The sequence below is a fragment of the Chelonoidis abingdonii genome, chromosome 6 (genome assembly GCF_003597395.2).
Source record: "Chelonoidis abingdonii isolate Lonesome George chromosome 6, CheloAbing_2.0, whole genome shotgun sequence".
Taxonomy (NCBI): Eukaryota; Metazoa; Chordata; order Testudines; family Testudinidae; genus Chelonoidis; species Chelonoidis abingdonii.
The window spans coordinates 128,165,384-128,180,431 of NC_133774.1; the positions used below are offsets into that span (position 1 = coordinate 128,165,384).

At 43.4% G+C, this 15,048-nt stretch overlaps 1 protein-coding gene across 5 annotated transcripts in view; it reads left to right on the forward strand.

The window, feature by feature from the left end:
* The window catches only part of GNE (glucosamine (UDP-N-acetyl)-2-epimerase/N-acetylmannosamine kinase), a 78,725-nt gene that overhangs the window by 45,929 nt on the left and 17,748 nt on the right, over positions 1 to 15,048 (forward strand). For all 5 annotated transcript variants that reach the window (XM_032793258.2, XM_032793257.2, XM_075067400.1 and 2 more), the window contains exons 4-8: positions 626 to 778; positions 1,477 to 1,689; positions 2,533 to 2,620; positions 3,213 to 3,423; positions 7,248 to 7,377. In XM_032793258.2, coding sequence (XP_032649149.1) covers positions 626 to 778; positions 1,477 to 1,689; positions 2,533 to 2,620; positions 3,213 to 3,423; positions 7,248 to 7,377 — 795 coding nt within the window. The remainder of the gene's footprint in view (positions 1 to 625; positions 779 to 1,476; positions 1,690 to 2,532; positions 2,621 to 3,212; positions 3,424 to 7,247; positions 7,378 to 15,048) is intronic.

Here is a 15,048-nt window from a genome sequence, read left to right on the forward strand (position 1 = left end):
TAGTCATTTTCAAAATAAAGTAGAATGAGCCTGCTTCTCTTTATAACAAGTGAAGTAAAGTATTTATGATAGTCACACTCTCATTTCTTTTAAGCAAATGGTGAAAAATCCATCCACTGAGGCCCAGAAGACTCCCAGGAAACCTGTATAGACTAATGGATTGAAAGGAATGATCACAGTGAAAATCTCTATCAGATCTGCCTGTTTGCTGTTGTGCCACAGCCTCAGGGTCAGATTCTGCTCTTATTTACAATTGTGTAAATCCAGAATATGTTAATTGGCTTCAGCTGAGTTAATCCAGGTTTATGCTGGTGTAATGAGCGGCCTTGGTCTGCGCTCAAAGTACTCTTGTAAAGTTTTAGGGCCCAATACTGCAGTTGACGCCATGCTGAGGCCTTAGACAATAGCAATTGTTTAGAGTCTTACTTACAGTGGTAAACTTCAAACCCATATTCTCCTGTCATTCCCTTATGATCTCGTATAATATTGGAACTCATTGTGCTAGAAATCAGATTTGCTGTCTAGAACTTGAGAAGGTTTTTGTTTCAGTGGCTTCAGAATCATTCTCCCACCACAACCATCACGCTGCTAATAAAACAGTCTCTTTTGGGCTCTCTTTAAACAGGTGAAGATGTAAAACCAAGAGATTATATAGTTGCTCTGCAGCACCCTGTGACCACGGATATTAAACATTCCATAAAGATGTTTGAACTAACGTTGGATGCACTCATCTCCTTTAACAAAAGGACACTAGTTCTGTTCCCAAACATTGATGCAGGTGAGTGAAACAGGTACTTTTCATAAGTGGTTTGGTTTTTGTTTTAAACTGATGAAGAATTCCTCTCCAGATTTTCAGAACTCTCCATGGAGTCACTTCCCCTCTGTCTCACTCATAGACCTCTTAATCCACCTGCTTCCATCCTTGTTCATTGCAGCCCTACCATCTGACTTCCTCTTTCCTCTCTGCATCTTCACTTGTGCTACTTCATCTACCCACATAGAGGTAGCTTAGTGAACTAGGTATAATGTTTGAACTCATTGGAACCGTGTGCTGAATGCAGGATCACCTTCACCCTTCAGTCTTCTGAGGAAGATAAAGGGAAAACATTGCAATTTGGGGGGATCAGACAAGCTATTCTGCTTGCCCATGAGCTCTAAAATGTTTAAAAATATAATAGTAATGAAGAATTTCCACATTGGATCTCAGACTCACAACTGGGACCCTATCCTCAATGACACAGCTGCGAATAGTGCTGTGGAGGGCAGGTGAGCAAAGAGTGGTTGGGAACATGTACACAGAGCTGGTGGGGGCAGTCCTAGGATTACCAACCCAGCTGCTTTCACAGTACTTCTGTGTTAGCATCAATGACAGCTACTAATGTGTCATTACAGTGTATACGATGGCCTCTTCAGTACCACAGTGAAAATTCAGCTGTCCATTAGCCAATAATTGAGAACAAAATGTTATTTCCATAGGAAGCAAAGAGATGGTTCGGGTGATGAGGAAGAAGGGCATTGAGCATCATCCCGATTTTCGAGCAGTAAAGCATGTTCCGTTTGAGCAGTTCATCCAGTTAGTGGCACATGCTGGCTGTGTGATTGGTAACAGCAGCTGTGGTGTTCGAGAGGTGGGAGCGTTTGGAACCCCTGTCATCAACCTGGGAACACGTCAAATAGGAAGAGAAACAGGTATGTGTTTGCTGCTAAGGTCTCTGCTAAATTTAACTTCCTGGGTGTTGGGTATGGTCATGCGCTTGCATCATTACAGAAGGTAAAGTCAGAGTTTAACAAGCATGTCAGTTTTATTTTTAACGGGCATTATCACAGCAGGGCAATTTTGACCTATCTTAATAACTTCATTGATCTGTTCCTTCTGTCCTGATGATTTTTGTAGAAAAGCCTTTTATCTATAGTCCAACTAAAATAAATATATGCAGTGGCTTCCACCTGCCAGAATAAACCACTGCATATATTTTCTTTACGGGTGCAGGTACATGTGACAGGCATAAAACTATGCACTCTGGAATGATCCTGCAATTTTAATATACACATATACCACAACGAGCAGCAGGTATAAAAAGCAAATGTATAGTTTTTCTTCACAATCACACAGATTCCTCAGATAAGACGTAAATAACAGTTTACCCTCCTGTTCTTCTCTGTGTTGTTCTTGTATGTGGGAATTACATTGGAGTTAATAAGAATTCTGTTCTCTAAGTGCTTCGCAGGCAGGATACTGTACCATGACAGTTTTGCTATTGACTTCAGTGGGAGCAGGTCCTAACAAAGCAATGTCAGCGTAGCATCTGCATGTAAGAAAATGACACATAAAGAAGTAGGGGCACTATGTGCACATAGGTCATGTTCCTTTTGAGTAGGTGTGAGGCCTTAACACATTTTTCCAGGACATACAAGTAATTGCTTGTTCATTTCAAATTCTGTTCTCCGTTCTCTTCTCCCCCCCGCCCCCGCCCCATTATTTATCAAGTAGCTGACATGCACTAGAATGACACTGTATTTTTGATTATCTAGGCGAAAATGTTCTTCATGTTCGTGATGCTGACACGCAAGACAAAATACTACAAGCTTTGCATCTTCAATTTGGAAAACAGTATCCTTGGTAAGTACATATATCCGCCTACTGCTCTTCAGGGGACCAAAGAGAAGTCCCTTAGTTTGTACTGGGGTGGAGAATAGACTTCACCATATTTATCCAAGGTTAGCTCCCCACTCTAGGAAGAAATAAACATCTTGGATGTCTTACTACATACAAAGGAAAGCAGTCTGTGAATCTCAGAATCATTGTGCAATGTTGGCAGCTTGGAACTCATACAACAAAGCTCTGCTGCTTGATGTCTAAGATTCAGTGTCAATGTCTAGAATTCTTTAACAAAAAACAAACAAATAGTGCTGTAACCTCACGGAACATGGTTAAATGAGAGCCCATGGCAAAAAATGATAGTAATTCCACATGTGTGCTACCTGTGCTACCTGTAGCTGGATAGCCCTCAACCCAGTCCAAATTGCTAAAGCATCCAACACATCCTGTGGCACACTCACAGAGGCTTGAAATGCATTATTATCATGGCAGATAACACGTTATAGTTATTAATAACCTTTGAGATGTAAAATATTGTGGTTTTCTATTTTATAAGTGCTTTACAGACCTGCTGTTTTACTTACACTATAATTGGTGCTTTTTTATATTACAGCTCAAAAATATACGGGGATGGTAATGCTGTCCCAAGAATTCTGAAGTTCCTCAAATCTATTGACCTCAAAGAGCCACTGCAGAAGAAGTTCTGCTTCCCTCCTGTAAAGGAGAACATCTCACAAGATATTGACCATATCCTAGAAACCCAGAGTGCCTTGGCTGTGGATCTAGGTGGAACAAATCTCCGAGTAGCGATAGTCAGTATGAAGGTAAGTACTATATCATGCCTTTATACATGTCTGTAGACACCACTGTATTCGATGGGAAAGCAGTGCATTGGGGATAGTGCAATGCAGTACTGTCCCTGGGGGAGATCCTAGGTGCGCTGATGAAGTGTGCCTGCTGCTGTGCTCCTATGCAGCTGGCCAGGTCTGCCGGCCAGTGTGGAGCAAAGCAAAGCATGATCACCCGGGCTTCTTCTGTCTAAGGAGCCACGGACCCACAGGGGAATAGGCAGGGAGCAGCTGCTGTGCTTCCCTGAGCACAGGGACTGCAGTTCAGCATATGCCTTTATATGGACAACGCACAAGGGGAGAGACTCCTGGTGCCATTTTCCTCACTTCCCACACAACCCCCTCGTATGCCTTAGTAATGGACATGCAGAATATCGGGGGGGGTGGAGGGGGGAGAGACACTAGACTCCAAGGATAATTCACTGAAGAAGGAATGGGTGGCTCTGGTCATATGATAGGGAGTTTTTCACCTCTGTCACCAATGAAAATACAGCTAGGCCAAAAGTTGTTACTTTCTGATGACTGTTGGACCAACAGCAGGTGACAGTTGCTCTCCATTTGATACCTGAGAACAGCAGCCCAGCACTCTAAATCAGGGGTCTCAAACTCAAATGACCATGAGGGCCACATTAGGACTAGTGCATTGACCTGAGGGCCGCATCACTGACACACACCTCTTGCTGCCTCTGGCCCCGCCCCCATTCCACCCCTTCCATTAGGCTCCGCCTCTTCCCACCACTTCCCTGCCCCATTCTAACCCCTTCCCCGAAGTCCCCATCCCAACGCTGTCTCAGGGGAGCAGAAAGGGTGCAGGGTGCGGCGGGGGCTCAGGGCAGGGAGTTGAGGTACAAGGTGTGGCAAGGGGCTCAGGGCAGGGAGTTGGTGTGTGGGGTGCAAGAGGGTGAGAGGTGCAGCACGGGGTCGGGGTGCAGGGTACAGCAGGTGGCTCAGAGCAGGGAGTTGGGGTGCAGGAGGGGTTCAGGGTGCAAGGTCTAGCCCAGCGCTGCTTATCTAGAGCAGCTCTGGGGTGGCAGCGGCATGTTCCGGGGTCATGGCAGGCTCCCTGCCTGCCTGCCCTGGCTCCCGGCCCTGCGCCGCTCCGTTCCAGGAAGCAGCTGGAACTGGGAGAGGGGGAGGGGCTCAGGGTTCAGGGTTCGTGTGTCTGCTGCTCTTCTGGCTCCTGCAGGGACCTCCCACGAAGCTCCCGTTGGCCATGGTTCCCTGTTCCTGGCCAATGGGAGCTGTGGGGGGCGGTGTCTGGAAGAAGGCAATTCAGGAGCCCTCTGCCTCCTTCCCCCTCCCCCCCCCGGACCGAAGGGGCATGCTGCCAGCTGCTTCAGAGAGCGGCTCAGGGCTCGCAGCGCCACAGGGGGCAATCCCACTGGTAGGCAGAGGGGCGGGGAGCTTGGCAGACCACATGCAAGAGCCCCGCGGGCCGCATGCGTGTTTGAGACTCCTGCTCTAAACCGTCATCAGAATGGAAGGTAATAGGCACCCAGGCTGGAATTCTCAGAGAAACCCAGAACTGCATGAGCCTGGAGACTAACCTACCCCTTTCTCTGCTAAAAGTGATTGTTCCAGAACAGATTGAGGCATGTTGTGGGGTAGTGGGGGGAAACGTGCACCATCACAGCCTGCATGGTAGATGGTCTGTGAATAAAAGACTTCAGTCTCCAGGGCTGTCAGTCCATCATCTTTCACCACCAAAGAATTCATGGAGTGTAGAATGTTTTTCTTTGGCTTAGAGTTGTGCGGCTTGTACACAGCTAGCTCATTTAAGTGATGTTTCCCAGAGTGGGTGGTGTGCCCCTGGCGCTGGCATGAAGAACTAGCCAGGGAAGCACAATTAGGCCTTTCAGTTGTTTCCCAGAAACTTTAGCTTTAATTTAATCAAAAAAAAAAAAAAAGTGTCTAGCTGTTCTGATTATGAAGAAAACCTTGAAAATGTGACCCAGACGTAACTGATGAACAGATGTTTGCAAAAAGCCTGAAACAAGAGCTTGGAGGTGTTAACTACCTCATTCACTTGACTGGGTACAACTCAGGCACCAATAACGATCTTTTAAATTTGGTCGTCATTGTTAATAATTTCACTACTCAAAACATCTAAGACAGGAGAAAGAATGTTATAATGTGAAGATCTACACAATCTACTCTGATCTACTGTAAGGGTGTGTCTAAGCTGAGGACACCACACTAGCATAGCTGGGTCCCTGTAGCTACAGCGGTATAACCCTATATTGTGGATGCAGCCTACACGGACAGAATGAGTTTTTCCATTAGTGTCGGAACACTGCCTCCCTAAGTGATGGTGACTGTGTCAACTCCTCTATCAACGTAGCACATTTACCCTGGGGTTAGGTTGGCATCACTACAGTGCTCAGGAGTGTTTGTTTTGTTTTGTTTTGGGGTTTTCTGCACATCTGGCAGATGTAGTTATGTTGATCTATCCTTAAATGTAGGCCCGGTCTGAGTGACACCCTGTTTTTGAGTATGCATTTAGCAACATATGGCAGAGCTGAAGGTGCAGTTGGTTTAGATTCTCTGAAGGATGGGACTCAGTTTCTGAAAGTTTAGAAACGACTGCTTTCAAAGAGCTTTCAAGCTCTTCTGGCAAAGCCAGAACAAAGAGATTACCTTTAAAAACTTCTCTAGTTACCTTTTTTATTTGTTCCTGAAAAAACAAAAACTGGTGGAGGAAACTAAATGAAAATTAAAGGAAAATAAAACACCATCATTGATCTAATGCTGACATTTGAGTGAGAACCAGCACGCAAATGTCAGGAAATGCCCAAAGGTGAAGTTGCTTTGGTAACGTTAAATCAGTCATATGGTATATACGCAGCATGGTCTATTCCTTTCCCCTTGTTAAGTGTAAACCACACTGTGATATTCTGCGACCAGAAAATACAAAGGATGTGCTTTGGGACAGAGATAACATCACGAGGGATACCTTCACTTTTGAAATGTATTTACTTCTTAGTGTCTGATCTTGCAAGCTTAACATTACATTAACTTTTGTTTTCCCCCTGCACCCACGCATAATGAATGCTTCCATTGTCTTATGAGTGTTAGGATATAAAAATCCTCCCCTCCTCATCCCCCACACAAACAGACGTCAGAGATTACATTACTGCAAAAAATGTTACAAAGACTGATATTCAGAGTCAGCATTGCTGTGTAAGAAACAATATTTATAACAGATGCCCTTTAAATTCTCTTAACAACCTTGATAAGACTAATTCCTGCATCTAAATTCCAAGCATGTGTCTCCTTAAGTTTCCTGTTACCAGTAAAATAGCAATATTTATGACACCAAACAAACTTTTGTTTAATCGTATTTAAAACTAGCACTTGCTTTTTAATCCAGCCACTGATCGTGAAGCTATTTGAGTTGTCTCTTCCTCCCCTTCAGTGCTGGGACAAAGCAAAACCTCTAGCATATCACATTATGGTTTGCTGTTTGCAGCAACCTTCTGACAGCCAGTGCCATATTCTGTTGCCAGCTCAAAGGTCCTTATCTTAGATGTATGTTGTATTTCAGCTTGTAGGGCTTGATTGCAGAAACCAGTCTAGGGCCCCACATGGGTACAAGGGGCCTGCCCACACAGATAATCTTGCAGGGTCAGGGCCTAAGACTTGTATCTTTTTTCTCCACAGTTGGAGGTAAGAGCTGTGGCCCTTTGCAGATATAAAATTGTTTTTATAGCTGATGGGTCTGTAATTTAAACAGAAGAGAAGTCATTCATTTTGCAGGGCATTTATATAAGTGGACAGGCCTGACCGTTTTTCCCTCTTAGGGTGAAATAGTGAAGAAATATACCCAGCTCAACCCTAAAACCTATGAAGACAGAATAGGATTGATTCTCAAGATGTGTATGGAGGCTGCATCAGAAGCTGTAAATCTGAACTGCAGAATTTTGGGAGTGGGTAAGTTAATAAATATTGAATTTTTCTTCCAAGACTTCAAACACTAAACAAGATTGTTCCAGTTGTGTTAGAAAATTGATCCTGGGCATTTTCACAGCTTTTATATTGACAGTTTTATTCCTTTATTTAGTGCGTGTGATAAGGGATGCTTTTTAAATGCGTGTGAAAATGAGGGGCTGAAAACACAGACTAGAGTCAGCTCTCTCTGAGTAGGAACTGTGAAAGCTATCCACAAAGCTATGCCAATGCACCCCAGTCCCAACCTACAACACCACTGTATTTCCAGAACTGGTCATTTCATAAGAAGAACTTGTCATTCGTGCTGATTTCTGTGGCATTTGATTCTAGGGCCATGATTCTGAATAGCACTGCCTGCCGTTGCTGGGGAGATACAGCCCTGAGGACGGTGGGTGGCAAAGGTTGTTTTTAACCTATCTTGACGCGAGGACCCAGCCCCAGAATTTGGAGAGCATAAGTTAGAGCAGCCCGTGAAACTGCCATAGCTGACAGATACTTCCTACTGCTGCCTGTGGCGAATAACTTGGGTGCCAAGCCCCTTGACTCACCAGAGCAGCATAAAGAGGCCAAAACACAGTCCAGAAGTGATGCTTGTGTCCGCAGAGCTGGAAGGCAAGATAGTTTTTCATTTGCTATTTCAATTTCACTGTAGCAGAAACCCATTTTAAATTATTTTGTTTATACTGTAACTGGTCCCAGCTTCATTCTGCTTAATGACTGACTAAAAGCTTTGTTCTGAAACATTTATTTTAGTGGAAAGGATTCTGTTTAACCATAATATTAGAACCTCATTCCATTTTGGCCAAAGACAAGGTTTGCTTTAAACCAAAATTCTGGTTTAAATCACGTTAGAAAAATATTACTGTCAACTCTTGAAAATTCTTATTTGCCATAATGAGCCTGGAAAAACTTCAGTGGTGAGTACATAAAAGGAAAAGAACCAATGTACATGTGTGTGATCCAGATCCCTGAACTGAAGGATTACAAAAAGGCAGTTTATAAATTCTTTATTGCCAGAGAGAACTTTTTTTAGAAAATTCTGTCTTAAATGATTGTACTGCTCCATTAAACAATGGAATCTTTCAGAATAATGTCAGTGAACAAAAGGTCCTATTTGACATCTGATATTTCATTTGGACTAAAAGTTTTCTGTACTTGGCCTCAGAGGATTAGTTTGTGCTGAAAAATTCATTCTAATATAAAACAGTTGTGAGGAGTCATTGAGAAGTCATCATTCTTAAGAAAATAAAATGCTATTTTTCTACACAGGACACAATCTCCAGGAAAAAGATGTATTTTTGTACTTCAGTTCAGTACTTTGTTCCCAGTCATCAAGTTCAAATGAGCCTGGATGTAACTTTGGAGCTATTATAATCTTAATGATGATTTTTGTTGTTTTGTCATTATTGAAATAAAATTGGAAAATAAAAAAAATTCAAATAACTTGTTAGATGTGACGTGAAATCAAAAGAATTATAGAACACCTGCAAGGATGTTTTTGGAATGTTCTGACTTCCATTTAAACAAATGGCAAAGGGACATTAGGGATGTATTTCTGGTTATGGAGTGCTCACTTCTGAGTTCACCTCAGCTATTCAAGTACATGCCCCCCACAGCAGTAAGCTACAAGGCAAGACGTCTTCTGCTTCTGGTATTGCAAAGTGTTTTCAAAGTTCTTATTAGATCTTCTGTTATAACCTACGTGATATAAATATCATCAATTACTTAAAAAAATAGATCCACAGTGGGCTAATTCCTGCAAACAGTTACTGCTGTGTATCCTTCACTGAACTTGGCTTGGTTGCATAGATGGTAACTGAGTGCAGAATTCTTTGCAATGTTGGAAAAACAGGACTAACCTGAAAAGTATCCTCCAGCTCTATTTATGGTCAATGTGATGTCACCAGCACAATGCCTGCCGGGCCATCATGCCAAGATGGCTGGCCATCTGCAAACATGAAAAATGGTAACTTGTTGAAATGCCTTAAGGGGAATCATAACTTTTTTCAGAACATATTTGTGAATCACCTTTCTGGCCGACACTGTGAACCAAATTCTGGGCTGACTTACTCCCTGTGCACTGCGAGGTCATGAGGTTGTAAGTGCATGTAGAATTTATCCCTCTATCTATAACTCCTTATTTTGTACTTAAATACAGCAGTGCAAAAGATCACACATTAAGTGAGACTATGCAAGACACAGCCAGATTCAGCCCTGCTGTGATCTTACTGATGTTTGACATTAGGGATGAATTTGGTCCAGCAGGACAAACTGAGACCAGGTATAAATAGGTCCATCAGCTCTGGAAGTCTCCTGGCCAAATTCAGCGGTGACTTAAACAGTGGCAAACTTTGGACATTGAGTGTAAGGTGGTCCGATATTAGGTGTTAGTGACCAAATGGTGTGACTTGCATGGGTGTGGCATTCAGTGGGGGGGAAGAGATGTGTAACTTACAAGCTCAAAAGGAGGAGAGGTGTTAGAAATAGCATCTTATAGTTTAAAATAGTTAATTTCTCCAGTGCTGTGCGCCTTGTCACCATGCACACCTGTGCAGTGTGTGTGTCAGATACTACCAGATTGTGGGCCTGTTTCTTCTCTTCCACTTGTGGTTGGCTCTGTGTGTGTGAGGCTGTTTTATTTTATCTCCTTCTCTTAGTTGCATTTCCTGCTACATTTCCCTTTCCTCCTCCTTGTGCAAGTTGTACTCATTTTGCACAGCTACTGAATATTAACCCAATGCAAGCTGCACTATGTACACCTCTTTTTTTGTGATGAGACTTGGGGCTGGTCTACACTACGGGGGGAAATCGATCTTAGATATGCAACTTCAGCTACGTGAATAATGTAGCTGAAGTCGAATATCTGAGATCGGATTACTCACCCGTCCTCACCGCGCGGGATCGATGTCCACAGCTCTCCCTGTCGATTCCGGAACTCCGTTGGGGTTGGTGGAGTTCCGGAATCGATATAAGCGCGCTCGGGGATCGATATATCGCGTCTAGATGAGACGCGATATATCGATCTCCGAGCAATCGATTTTAACCCGCTGATACGGCGGGTAGTCTAGACGTAGCCTTGCACAGCTGCTTATGTCACTGCTGAATTGGATGCAGAATCATAGCTGTAATGCTGAGATTAGTTGACTTGTTATGTGGCTTTTTGTAACTTTTTTTATTGTTATTGGACTGATTTTTCAGAGGTGCTCAACAATCAAACCACATGTGAATTTGTAATCCTGGTCTGGACGATACCATTTTTGGAATGTTCTAATTAATCAAAATCAAATAAACCCTTATAATAATAGAAAACTGTCCTTTCCCCTTTCACCCTACAACTCTCAGTAGAGGGACTGTTGCAGAGGGTAGTGTGGACCCCGATGGAAGTGAGCACTCCAGCGTTTAACAAAATCTTTGGATATTTTCCCCAAGTAGGAACTATTTAAACAAGCCTGTTTGGGATGATTGTGATGTAACTCCATTGATTTCTGTGGGTCACTCCAGACTTACCTTGGTGAGAGATCAAAATCAGGCCTATTAAACTTTTAATTGGGGACTTGAATATTATTAGCTACCAAAGACCCTATTGTCCGTGCACAAATTAAACTATCGTAGTGAGTTAGCTTTGCTCAATATCTGATTAATGACTTTCTGCTGAATGTTATTTTCCCATACAATGCATGAATTTATACTTGTGACGTAACTCTTAATCCTTTTATCCAGTGGTTCCTGCTATGTTACATGTGTGAATGGATTTTGTACTGATTAAAAATGGATTTTCTGTGTCAAGCAAATCTGTTTTCTGAAGCTGTATTCCAGGGTAACCAAGTTAACTGGCTAACATAACCCCACCAAAATACCAGTCTTAGTGTGGGTTTACAAAAGAGGACATCATAAATTAATGCAGGCGCTAAACATCATTACAATTTAACAATATAAAAATACTTTGCATACTGCAGCTCTTAAAATGTTGTTATTAGCTGTTGAATTCATTGCGTATAACACTTGGCCGTTTTGGGAGTTTGTTTACACGTTTTGCTGTATGCATTGTACTGTGCTGAAGAAAATATAAGTAGTAGTTTGAAAAATATTGTAGCTTTCAAGCAATTTCTGCTGCATATCTGCCTGCTGTAACAAGACATGTTCCCTCTAATGGGGTAGTTTTAGATAAGTATTTTTGTTGGCTTTCTACTACACCCAGCGCCAGTCTGTTTGTGCTGGATATGTTAGAAATCAATAATTATGGCCAAGATAAAGTATGCTTTCTCTCAACTAAAGCCCTCTTTCATGCGTAATGGGAAACATTTATATTTGGCAGTATGACCTAGCTTTAACCAGTTGGATTTGATTTAAAAAACCCTCACACCCTATATATAGTGGTGGGAACCATATGATAAATGGATGCATGATTCTTTTCCCTACCCGTTTGACTGCCTCACCTGCACTCTGCCCACTGTTCCAACCCTGGCAGGACTATTTTATTATTTAATTACATTACAGTCCCAACTAGCCTGCCTAATCAGTGTTTGGGCCCCATTGAACAGTGTTAGGGCCATACCTTCCAAACCGCTGAGCAGCTCCAACAGGGGCGGCTCCAGGCACCAGCATGCCAAACGCGTGCCTGGGGCGGCAAGCCACAGGGGGTGCTCTGCTGGTCACCGTGAGGGCAGCAGGCAGTTTGCCTTCGGCGGCATGCCTGCGGAGGGTCCGTTGGTCCCGCGGCTTCGGCGGACCTCCCGCAGGCATGCCGCCAAAGGCAGCCTGCCTGCCATGCTTGGGGCGGCAAAATACCTAGAGCCGCCCCTGAGCTCCAAGCAACTTCTTTTTTTAGTATAACAGAATACATTTGCAGAGAAATGTTTCCTCCTTTCCTTGACAGAAATGTTGAATTTCTCCCTCAGTTACATGAGTCTAAGGACCGGGGTCACCAGGAAGTATTCAGCTGTGCACCAGTGATAGGTTCACGATCCAGTACTTTGTAATGTATCAGAGCTAACAGTGGGAGCTTTATTCCATTAGGAAGATTAAAAAAAAACAAACTCCATTTTCCAGTAAGATGTCAGATGTTGAAATCCAGATACTGTCATCTATGGAAGCAAAAATGCAAATTTAAGTAATTTTAGAGGCTTCTGTCTTAATTATCCTGTCCATCCAAAGTCTGTACAATTTACAGGTAAGGGTGTGAAATAAGAGGAATAATTTAAAAAAATTAACCCTCAAGCCCTTGTAAAATAATTTTTCTGTAAAATGTTTGGCATATTCCAAACCCATGATTAGTGGTATAAAAGTTTAGTTGCACTCGTTAAGCCTGACCTGTATAACTCACTTGTCATTGCCCCTCATGAAGAAAGCAGCTATTCCAAACTCATGCTGATATCACCTTTATATCATGCCACACCATCGTGCGTTCTCTGTATAAAAGCAGTGACCAAAATGTTTATTTTTGGGTATCTTAAGGTAGCCACCGTAGTATTTATTTAGACACCTCAGTAAGTGGTCCCATTTTCAGAGGTGCTTTGCACTCACGTTCCCACTGACTTCCGGAGTTTTCATCTAATGAGTATAACCATCTGGGGATTGGTCCTGCTTTGAGCAGGGAGTTGGACTAGATGATCTCCTGAGGTCCCTTCCAACCCTAATATTCTATGATTGTCTTCTCGATACATGCTAAATGTTTATTTAAGGGTTTCCAATTTCAGCAGATTTTACTGATCATAGGATCGTAGGACTGGAAACGACCTTGAGAGGTTATCTAGTCCAGTCCCCTGCACACATGGCAGGATTAAGTATTATCTATTCTAAATCATTGATGAAGATATTGAACAGAACCAGAACTGATCCCTGCGGGATCCCGCTCATTATGTCTTTCCAGCTTGACTGTGAACCACTAATGATTACTCTCTGGGAACAGTTTCTCCAACCAGTTTTGCACTCACCTTATAGTAGCTCCATCTCTCTAGTTTGTATTATGTATCTCTGTATTTTTCTAGTTTGTTTATGAGAAGGTCACGTGAGACAATATCAAAAGCTTTACTAAAGTCAAGATATACCACAGCTACCACTTCTCCCCTATCCACCAGGTGTGTTATCCTGTCAAAGAAAGCTATCAGGTTGGTTTGACATGATTTGTTCTTGACAAATCCATGTTGACTGTTACTTATCACCCTATTATTTTCTAGTTGTTTGCAAATTGGTGCAAAGATATTTGCTCCATTATCTTTCCAGGTCCTGAAGTTAAGCTGACTGATCTGTAATTCCCTGGGTTGTCCTTATTTCCCTTTTTATAGATGGGCACTATATTTGCCCTTTTCCAGTCCTCTGGAATCTTTCCCGTCTTCCATGACTTTTCGAAGATAATTGCTGATGGCGCAGATATCTCCTCAGTCACCTCCTTGAATATTCAAGGAGGTATTTTGTCAGGCCCTGGTGACTTGAAGACATCTAACTTGTCTAAGGCTTTGTCTACATTACCACTTTTGTCAGTAAAACTTCTGTCTTTCAGGATCGTGAAAAAAACACACCCCGGACCTACATAAGTTTCACCAGCACAAGTTCTGGTGTGGACAGTGCTATGTGGGAGAGGCTTTCTGCCGACATAGCTAGCACCCCTCATGGGGGGTGATTTAATTATGCTGGCAGGAGAGCTGTTACATGGGAGACCTTAACAGCGGCCTAGCTGTAGAGCTGAGTTGCTGCAAGGTCTGTAATGTACGGTGTGACAGACCCAGGCCAGTTGGGTACAGCAGAGTAGTAGAAGGCAGATATACTGGCCACTGGATAAGCAGTTTTCTGTTCCCTGACTGACCAGAGCAGCGGCTGCTCCAGGCTAGGGTGGACACCTGTCTCCAATTAGCCTGCAAAGAGTCAGTTGAAGCCCTTACACTAATGAGAACACCTGACTCCAATTAGCCTGCAAAGAATCAGGCGAGAGGCTGTTAAGCTAATGTGAACACCTGACTCTAATTAAGCCCCCTCTGATACTATAAAAGGGCTCACTCCAGTCAGGCTGGGAGGAGTCCGGGGAGAGGAAGTGCGGCTGAAGGGCTGGGTAATGAAGACACCCTCAAACCACGGGAAAAGGGAGCCCTAAGGTAAGTGTGAAGAAGGCGTTAAGAGAGAGAAGCAAGGGAGCTCTGGGGAACTGGCCCAGGGAAGTGTAGCAACTCTGGCAGTGACAGGTTGGCTGCCAGCAGCTGCTGCCATTAGGGCCCCTAGGCCGGAACCCAGAGTAGAGGACAGGCCCGGGTTCCCTCCAACCTGCCACCACAGAAACATCTCCTGGAAGGGGAAGACAGGCCCCTGTCAGGACAGGAAGCTAAACTGTTCTGAAATAAGCTCCCAGGGTCGCAGTGAGCCAGTGAAGCTAGTGTAAACCACCTGGAAGCGCAGGACCCACGAGGACACGGTCGGAGCTCTGCCACAACACATAGCCTAAATAATTTTTAACTTCTTTCCCTATTTTAGTCTCTGATCCTACCTCATTTTCACTGGCATTAGCTACATTCAACGTCCAGTCACTACTAACCTTTTTGTTGAAAACTGAAACAAAAAACATTTAGCACTTCTCCCATTTCCACATTTTCTGTTATTGTTTCAAAACCCCCCACCCTTGAGTAACAGGCCTACCCTCTCCTTGGTCTTCCTCTTGCTTCTCAT